We start from the raw sequence: 9532 nt of genomic DNA on the forward strand, positions 1-9532 counted from the left end.
TCCCACCAATCACCAATCCATTCCGGGTTTTCTCTCCCACCAGTCATAAATCCATTCCGGGTTTTCTCTCCCATCATCGTCCCCATTGCAAATCCGGAAGCAGAAAATTCGACGACAAGAAAAGAACGGAAAGTGACTCCGTCCCAAAACATGGATTCCAAGTGGTTTTTTTTGCTTTAATAGTCGATGGAAGGTGTCGGCACGATGTCGAACACTGTGAGAAGCGGAGACCTGATCCACTTGAACGTGGGCGGGAAAAGGTGAGCGAGAAACCTTCGGGCTAACTGTGGCTAGCATTTAGCATCAAGAGGGTTTAAATTCGCTATGCTTTTAACGTCATGGCATCGTCCACGCAGTACCCCAAATTGTGGCCTGTAACTCGGCAGCACGTTTGATGTATTTGATATTTTTTCGATCACAAACAGCAGAAGAAGGACGAAACGCCAACTGCACTCAAGTGGAACGAACCAAGTGTCCATTGCACTTGACGTCCTATTGTGCGGTTTTGAATTCTGCTCGTTAATTGAGCCGCTGATTGATGTTCTTGATTGAGTTGAGGCCAAGGCCATTGTAAAAGCTTGGTGAGTGAGTGAGTGAGTGAGTGAGTGAGTGAGTGAGTGAGTGAGTGAGTGAGTGAGTGAGTGAGTGAGTGAGTGAGGTGCTTCCTCACACTCAGGAGTTGGTGTTTCGAAAGACACTTTGCAACTATAACTTGCGTGTGCTTGTTTTGCAGGTTCAGCACTTCCCGCCAGACGCTCACGTGGGTTCCGGACTCCTTTTTCTCCAGGTGAGCGAGCGCACCAGCTCACACAAGATGGATGGATGGATGGATGGATGGATGGATGGATGGATGGATGGATGGATGGATGGATGGATGGATGGGACGTGTGTTGGAGTGCCGCATTTGATTGAAAAAGAATATGTCAATACTCAGTGGGTCGTGATGAGGAACACAACTGGCCAATACAATATCAATATTCCAAGCGTGAAAACAATCATAAAAATGCAGACGTATTGGCCGATAATGGATACAATAAATTGCTTCCGAAAATGGGTGGACACCGGATGCATTGGGTGCAATTCTCGCAATTCCAACTTCTCACAAAGGTTAACGTAGCTCGAGAATGGAAGTCCCTCTTACGACGCTGTGCGGGTTTGTTTTCAGTCTCCTGAGCGGGCGGATCTCCACCTTGAAGGACGAAACCGGGGCCGTAAGTGGATTCGCGCCGACTTCCTTTTCTCCGAGTCCTATTCGAACGTCTGCGGTCGGCCTCCGTAGGTCTTCATCGACAGAGATCCTTCCCTGTTTGCGCCCATCCTCAACTTCCTGCGGACCAAAGAGCTGCACCCGCGCTCCTTGGGCGTGCACATGCTCATGCGCGAGGCCGAGTTCTACGGGATCACGCCTCTCGGTGAGTCTTTGTAGAGAACCGGCTCGCTGGCGTGCGCGCGCGCGCGTCCTTCCCGCTGGGCTCCCTCCGATGACGCGGCCGCGTGTTCAGTGTGCAAGCTGCAGCTGTGCGACGAGTTGGACCGCTCCTCCTGCGGGAACGTCCTCTTCAACGGCTATCTGCCTCCGCCGGGTAATCTCTAAAGGCTCGCTCGACCGCTCTCGTTCTGCGGGACGGGCGCCAAGGAGGGCCGTCGCTCACTTCCCGTTTGCGTGGCAGCGCACCCGGCCAAGCGGCGCAATCGGCACAGCGTGGCCGGCTCCCAGTTGACGGCGGGTCGGCCCGCTCCCGGCCAGAGGGCCCCGGTGCGACGCAGCAACACCATGCCGCCCAATCTGGGGAACTCCGGCATGCTGACCAGGGCGGAGGAGAGGTCGTCGGCGGCGGCAGGTGGGTGAAGCAAGCGCGCGCGCGCACACGCACACAACAAATTCACCTGACCCGCGACATTGTACGTATGCTGCAGGTCCGTCATCCGATCCCAGCTTGGTTCGGATCATCTGCGGCCATCACAACTGGATCGCTGTGGCCTACTCTCACTTTGTGGCCTGTCACAGGTGCACACACAATGAATGTTGTGTTCTTTGATCCATGGATGCGTCTCGCTCGCTGGCTCACGCGTCCGTCCATCACTCGCGGGCATATTTATGCGCCAGGGTGAAGGAGTCCACCGGCTGGCAGCAGGTCTTCACCTCTCCTCGTCTGGACTGGCTGATTGACCGGGTGGCGCTCAACGCCAAGGTGATGGGCGGCTCCCTGGGGGACAACGACAAGATGGTGGCCGTGGCCTCGGGAACGGACATCATCCTCTGGTCCATCTGCCCGGACGGCAACGGCAACGAGATCGGTGAGGATGGCCGGTCCCTTCTTCCGGCCGCCGCGTCGGTCTTGACGGCGGCGGCGACGTTTTGCAGGCGTGTTCAGCCTCAGCGTGCCGGTGGAGGCGCTCTTCTTCGTCGGTAACCAGCTGACCGCCACCAGTCACACCGGGAAGGTCGGCGTGTGGAACGCCGTCACCAAACACTGGCAGGTGAACGGCCGCCCCCAGCCCACGACTATGGAGTTGAAGGTGAAAAGGTGGCGTTTCTTTTGTCGCCTCACTCGAGCAGAACCAGGATGTGGTTCCCATCAGCAGCTACACCACGGCCGGATCCTTCCTTATCCTGGGCTGCAACAACGGCTCCATCTACTACATCGGTACGGCGCGCGCACATCTCAGCGCGTTTGCTAGCAAACGTCTGCTCATTCCTTTTTAATATGACATGTCCAAGTCTGACAAGTCTCTCAACTTAGAAGAGGGTGTGTACACTTGCGCAAGCCCCTTTTTGTCAGATTGTATTTTCATTTGAATTGTATCGATCCCATCATTGGGAGGAGAACGATTTGAAGTGGTTGATGGAATTCACCTATTTGTTGCTTCTTTTTTTTGTCTTGGCTCCAAATGGCACCTGTTGCGGCATGTCTAGATGTTCAGAAGTTTCCTCTGAGGATGAAGGACAACGACCTACTGGTGACAGAACTTTATCGAGACGCCACCGAGGATGCCATCACCGCAGTCAGCGTTTACCTCACACCCAAAACCAGTACGGCCGCTCGGGACCATTGCGTGGAGAGCCTTTGAGCGTTTTTTTTTCCCCCATATCCAGATTGAGGTCCGCGCACTCGCTCGTATGCACTCAAAATAATCGGGACGGTTGTGGAGCTTTTTCACATAACGCCGTAACGAGTGTGCCGCTGCTGCCGCCGCCGCCGCTGCTGCTGCGAGTACATTGAGCAGGTCATGGGAGAAAAATGCTCCGCCGGACCCTAACTGGACATTTGCGCCGCACGTCAGGCGACAGCGGCAACTGGATCGAGATCGCCTACGGGACCAGTTCCGGAGCGGTGCGCGTGATCGTGCAGCACCCCGAGACGGTGGGCTCGGGCCCGCAGCTCTTCCAGACGTTCTCGGTCCACCGCAGCCCCGTCACCAAGATCATGCTGTCTGAGAAGCACCTCATCTCAGGTAACCTCAGGCCCCTCCCGGTCAGCCCCGCCTTCCGCGTTAACGTGGCGCTCGCTCGCTCGCTCGCGCCTGCCCGCCAGTTTGCGCCGACAACAACCACGTTCGCACCTGGACCGTGACCCGCTTCCGGGGGATGATCTCTACCCAACCGGGCTCCACGCCGCTCGCCTCCTTCAAGATCCTCAGCCTGGATGAAGTGGATGGGCAGGGAGGCTGCAGCGCCGGCACAGAAATAGGTCAGCGGCGCCACGCCACGCCGCTAACTCGAGGAGCGCCAGCCTCCGGGGACATGTTGTCTATATATCTTTTGTGGCGCTGCGTTGTCAGGGCCATACGGCGAGAGAGACGACCAGCAGGTCTTCATCCAGAGAGTGGTCCCGGACACCGACAAACTCTACGTCAGACTCTCGTCCAACGGGAAGAGGTGCTTTAGACACAAAAATGGTGTTCAAAGATGATAAAGATGAAAGATTAGCCTGAAATGCCAAAGCTTTGGAGGATATAGAAGTTAAGCAACTTCAATGAATTGAAATCCAAAATATTTAGCCATTTGTTGAATGGTGCCAAATACTCGATGAGCTGCTTCTCCTGCACGAGATGAGAACATGTGAGGAGCGCCATCTTCAAAGAGCACGTGTGCGCCAGGGTGTGCGAGGTGCGCTCAGTGGACGGCACCTCCATCACGGCGTTTGTGGTGCACGAGTGCGAGGGTTCCAGTCGCATCGGCTCGCGACCCCGCCGCTACCTGTTCAGCGGCCACGCCAACGGAAGCATCCAGATGTGGGACCTTACCACCGCCATGGAGATCGCCGGCAAGGTGGACATCCGAGGTGAGCCGCGGCCCCGCGCAGCGCTTCCGCCCGCTCGCTCGGCTCTCATTGCTTGCCTTGCAGCGCTGGGTGGGCCGACGGAGGAGGAGCTGCTGGAGCTCTTGGACCAGTGTGACCTTGCTCTCACCAGAACTCCGGACAGCACACCCAGAACCTCCACGTGCAGGTGCACATGCACACACACACACACAGATTTTGATCACGACACACAAGTCAGCTGCCCCCCCTCTCTGGTCTCATTCATGCCATGCGGCAACTTTGTGTGTGTGCGCACATGTTCAGCCTCTCTTCAGGTTTATGCGAAGGCCTCCGAGCGGATCGAACTTGCTCTTCTGGAGGAAGAGGAGGAGGCGGCGGCGGCGGCTCTTCTTCTTCTTCTCTCTGCACTAGTCTCCCCGGCCAAGGTCCGCCCCCCACCAACTCGGCCAAGTCCTCCCGAGATCCGGTCCCGTCCTCGGGGCTGTCCTCGGGGCCGCCCTCCCTGGCCTTCGCCTTTCCCTCCTACGGACCCCAGCGCCTCCGCGGCTCCAGCCCGCGTCCCCGCCGGCCGGCGGACTGCGGCTGGGCCCGCGGGGGCGCTCCGCTTGAGCGCGAGTGCGGCTGGGCACGCAGGGGCAGTTTTGTGGAGCGCTGCCAAGAGCTGGCCAAGGGCTCCGAGGCGGCGGGGGGGGCCGAAGGCACGAGGCGGAGTCTGGCCGCGTGCGGTGAGCTGGAATCCCGCTTTTGCCCCAGGACGCCGGCCCCGCGCCACCCCCACGCCGGTGCATCTTCATCCCTAACGCCGTCACCCGCGCCATCACCACGCGGGGCGGCCTCGCCCACGTCCCCCACCGGCCCGGCCGTCGCCGCTACCTCCCCGACACGCTCGCAGACGCCCTCCTCGGGGCGCCGCGGCGCCAACCCCGCTGCTTCCCCGTCGTCGGATGTCGCCGCGTCACCCGAAGTTTCGCCCGGCGCCGCCTCCCCAAACGGCACAGCCGCCCCGGCAACCTGCCCCAAACCGCACATGAACGAGACCAGCTTCTGACAGCCGCTGTGACTAGCAGGAGCAGTGAGGTGCAGGTGCACGCACACGCACACACATAACCTTTAGCCCAAAATATTTGACCATCTTCTCAGAGCCCGTGTGATAGAACGTAGCCACTGGTGCCATTTCCTGTCAGGTTGCCGTGGTTACCCTGTCAACAAGCCAGCAAAAAAAGAAAACTATCGCCAATGCTGCCTGTCACGCAAATCTGATTTTTTTTTTTTTGTCGGAGCGGCCGGCCCGTCAGCTGCTTGCATCGCTTAAGGCTAATGAGAGGCTTCGAGTGTTTATTGTTGGGACGCTAGAGAGTGGCGTTCGGGAGCGGTAATCAATGTTTAGGTTTGCTATCTTCAAGTGCCCAAATAACATGAACGCCTGTTCTATTTGTCACATGTTTATCATTACGACATTTTGTGAATAGCATCATTTTTTTCCTTCTGTGGTTTGTAAGAAGAAAATGAATTCATTCATAAAAAAGGAATCCCGGAACTCAGGCGAGCATGTTTTTTTTTACTTGGCCAAAATAAAGCAACATTTGGTTTGAAAACCAAATGACATGATTTTTGTTCTGCAAACAGTTGACACAAATCGATTCCAATCACAAATGGATTGAATTGTTGTGGGGAAACTAAGGTTTGATTCCAAGGCCCAAAGCGGAAAGCTTTGGGTTCAAGCCAGCGGCGGTCGGTCGGTCGTTCGGGCCTTCGCAATAGGCTTGGCCGCGTTTGTTCTTTGACTACCAACAAGGAAAAGGGCTCCAAAGCGCAACTCAAGTCAGCCAAAAGAGTTGGGTTGTAGCAAATTGACATTTGATTGTCAAAGAGCAAGGAAGGAAGAAGAAAGCTTAGTTAGGTGCAGTGGATGCTCTTCCCTCGGACACCACGCATGCATCAAAGACGTTGAGTTGTACAAACAAATAGTTGGCCGAGGAGTCGCTCGCCTGTTGTTTCAGGAGACGTGCCCGGCGCTCGGCCTGTTGTTTCAGGAGAGATGCCGAGCGCTCGGCCTTTGCTCCACGCCCCTTCCTGCCATTCTCCCGGCCACGCCGGCAACGAGGGCTCGGTCCGAAAGGAGCGCTTCCTCTTATCTCCTCCGCACGGAAGGACTTCAAAGCAGGCCGGCGTGCGCCCGTGCAGCCATCGCGCCGCATTGTTCCAAAGTTCTCGGTCAGGCTGGGGAAGCACTTCCACTCGCGCGAGGGACAAAGAACAGAGAGCACGGGCGGGCCGGCCGGCGTGAGGACGACACACAGCCAAGACACGACACGACGCGACGCGCCACGCCACGCCACGACTGGGAAAAGACTCGCGTGAGTAGAGCATGTCAAGCAGCTTTGATCGGATGAACGACCCGCAGGCTAGTTTGCGTTGGTTGGGAGAAGTGACTTCTTGATTTCCCAAAGATGGGCCATTTTCCAGTGCCAATGATCCTTGAGAAGGAGCGCAATGCTGAAGGCTGCCTTTGACCTTCTCAGGATGGATCCCGTCAACTCCACGCAGCTGACCGTCAACCAATCGGACGCCAGCGGCGTGCTGACGCATGCGGTGCTGCCCTGGCTCTACCTGCTCCTCTGCGCGGCGGGCGTGCCGCTCAACGGCGCGGCCGCCTGGATCTTCTTCCGGGTGCCCAGCGACTCGGCCCTGGTGGTGTACCTGAAGAACATGGCGGTGGCCGACCTCCTGATGCTGGCCACCTTCCCCTTCCGGGTGGCGGCGCAGCTGGGGCTGGGCGGCTGGCGCCTCCACGTGGTTCTGTGCCGCTACACCTCGGTGCTCTTCTACTCGTCCATGTACGTGGGCATCCTCTTCATGGGCCTCATCAGCCTGGAGCGCTACGTCAAGGTGGTGCGCCGCTCGGGCGCCTCCGCCTCGGCCCACTTCCTTCAGAGGGTGGGCGCGGCCCGGCTCCTGGCGCTGCTGGCCTGGAGCCTCCTCATCCTGTGCGTGCTGCCCAACGCCGTGCTGACCGGCCGGCCGGCCGACCAGGAGACGTCTCGCCACTGCATGAGGCTGAAGAGCCCGCTGGGGGTGCAGTGGCACCGCGTGTCCACGTTCTTCAGCGTGGGCCTCTTCTGGCTCACTCTGCTGGTTCTGGCCTTCTGTTACTCCTCCATCACCCGCCGCATCTACCGCTCATCCCGCCCCCAAGGCGGCGGCGGCGGCGGCAGCCGCCACGGCGACGACGTGCGGCGCAAGTCCAACCGTAGCATCTTCTGCATCCTGGCCGTCTTCTTCATCTGCTTCGTGCCCTACCACGTCTGCCGCGTGCCCTACACCCTCAGCCAGATGCCGGCGTCCGGGTTCAGCCGAGCCTCTCGCCTCCTGCTCTTCCAGGCCAAGGAGGCCACGCTCTTCCTGTCCGCCGTCAACGTCTGCCTGGATCCCGTCATCTACTTCCTCATGTGCCACAAGTTTCGAGAGTCTTTGCTCGCCAAGCTCTCCAGAGGGGACGGGAGCGTCTCCCTCACCGCCGCGCCCAGCCTCAGCAACATTTAGGACCCGCCGAGGAGGTCAGGAAACATCTCAGGCGTGCCGATGTGAGCGGAGGAGACTGAGCTGAGAAGAAGCAAAGCGGCCTCGGCCGACCTGTGGAAACACGATGGATGGGAGGAACGTGAGAGCCCCTGCGCCAGCCAGGAGATGGTGGGGTAGGACAGAGAACCAGAGGAGAGGAGGTGAAGGATCACATGCGCAACGGAGAAAGAGCAAAAATAAAAGCATTTCATACTTCAAACCAAAAAACTCAGCTCGTTTGTCGATCATCCCAAATGTCAATAATCGTCCTGAATGAAAGACTCTGATTGATGGATTCTTGGAATCTCCGCGTCCCAATCCCTTCGCCTATTTAGTGTGCCCTCTAGTGGACAACGCCAACTTGAAGTTGCGCAAACTAACCAAAAGAGGGCAGTGCAGTCACCTTATGGTGATACCGAAAATAGAGTATTAAGCTACTGTGGCGTCAATACATGGGGGGGGGGGGGGGGGTGTCCTTTATTAAGGAGCAAGCAGAAGCTTTGGAATGAAGTCATCATAACACTCGCCCCGCCCCAACCACTTTGGGTGAGTAAGCAAGCATACCTGCTTATCGGTACTCCATGGCGTGCAGTACATGTGCGAGCTGTTCCTGAACGCATCATTCACCCACGAGCAGGTAACATTCAGCCGACGTCACACGATGACGCTGGACGCCACGCCACGCAAGCGGCCCATGTAAGTGGAGGAAAACTTGCTTGCATGTTTTGACAACGAGGCATAAAGTGCCATCACCTTATGTACGATTTAAATCCGCAGCCTTGACGGGGGAAAAAAATAAATAAAAACTCTCAGTCGGAAATCGTAATTGAAATTCAGACAGCCCACAGTTGGAGGACATTTTCTCCTTTTTAGGCCAGGGAGCAAGAGAGGAAGTCGGGCTGTGCCAGGCCGGGCCGGGCCGGGCCGGGCCGGCCTGGGCTGGCGGGTCATTTGGTGTCGTGGGAACGAGCGCAAAATAAACACGCACGCGCACGCGCAATTTGAGCTAGCGTCACGTTTTCACAGGCCCGCTCTGACGTCTGCGCCTCCTTTTCAATTCTCAACGCAAGCTAACGAGACGAAGCCCTGCGCCGTTGACGCTTTTGGTGGAAATGTTGACCACCGCATCCGTCCGCAGTTCCTTTCACTTCCCTGGTCGCGTTGTCCTTTTGTTGCCCCCTGACCTTTGACCCCTGCAAAGAGGTGGAGGGCGATTGCGTTCGGGGAAATAGTAGCAGGAAAGTCGGACGACTGACTTGGAATAACACACAAAAAAGTGCCGGCTCAGCACTTTAGCTTAGCCTAGCTTCCCTTTGTGTGTGTGTGTGTGTGTGTGTGTGTGTGTGTGTGTTTGTCTGCACATCTTTGGATACTTTGCGTGTGAGTGTTTATCCACTTTAAAGCTGGGAATGAAAGCATTTGAAAGAATTTGTGCATTTGCACGCATGTTGAAAAAGTTGCCTGAGCCCATTTGAGTGATCAACATGACTGTGGGTGGACCAACGTGTGTGTCAGCCAAAGTCTGAAGGACTTGTGGCAAAGATTTCACTTGTTTTCTGTCCAATGCCTTCTTTCTCCCCAAAAAGAGAAAGACTTATTCTATGCCATCATTATGCTTCCAAGATTTTTTGGGGGGCAACTTGAAAAATACAGCTAATCTCGTCAAATTGTGACTATCCTCCCAAAAAATTCTCGTCCTTTTCTTT

At 56.8% G+C, this 9532-nt stretch overlaps 2 protein-coding genes and 1 long non-coding RNA gene across 3 annotated transcripts; 2 read left to right on the forward strand and 1 right to left on the reverse strand.

Moving 5' to 3' along the window:
• Positions 1-30: 30 nt before the first annotated feature.
• On the forward strand, positions 31-5802 carry shkbp1 (SH3KBP1 binding protein 1). Its single transcript, XM_088380115.1, has 17 exons — positions 31-260; positions 734-787; positions 1166-1211; positions 1280-1412; positions 1503-1583; positions 1671-1841; positions 1918-2008; positions 2108-2298; positions 2366-2481; positions 2561-2648; positions 2918-3034; positions 3286-3456; positions 3537-3692; positions 3784-3880; positions 4102-4286; positions 4350-4452; positions 4569-5802. The coding sequence occupies exons 1-17, from the start codon at positions 187-189 to the stop codon at positions 5311-5313; spliced, it is 2619 nt and encodes an 872-aa protein (XP_088236241.1). The 5' UTR covers positions 31-186; the 3' UTR covers positions 5314-5802.
• Position 5803: 1 nt separating this feature from the next.
• Positions 5804-9076, reverse strand: LOC148395842 (uncharacterized). Its single transcript, XR_015859314.1, has 2 exons — positions 8391-9076; positions 5804-7936 (listed from the first exon to the last, which is right to left on the reverse strand). It is a non-coding gene; the product is annotated as an uncharacterized LOC148395842 (long non-coding RNA).
• Positions 5959-8136, forward strand: LOC148395843 (P2Y purinoceptor 14). Its single transcript, XM_088380123.1, has 2 exons — positions 5959-6622; positions 6788-8136. The coding sequence occupies exon 2, from the start codon at positions 6789-6791 to the stop codon at positions 7806-7808; it is 1020 nt and encodes a 339-aa protein (XP_088236249.1). The 5' UTR covers positions 5959-6622; position 6788; the 3' UTR covers positions 7809-8136.
• Positions 9077-9532: the final 456 nt, after the last annotated feature.

This window comes from Syngnathus floridae, chromosome 7 (genome assembly GCF_059516105.1).
Source record: "Syngnathus floridae isolate MCC-2025c chromosome 7, RoL_Sflo_1.0, whole genome shotgun sequence".
NCBI classification, from domain to species: Eukaryota; Metazoa; Chordata; class Actinopteri; order Syngnathiformes; family Syngnathidae; genus Syngnathus; species Syngnathus floridae.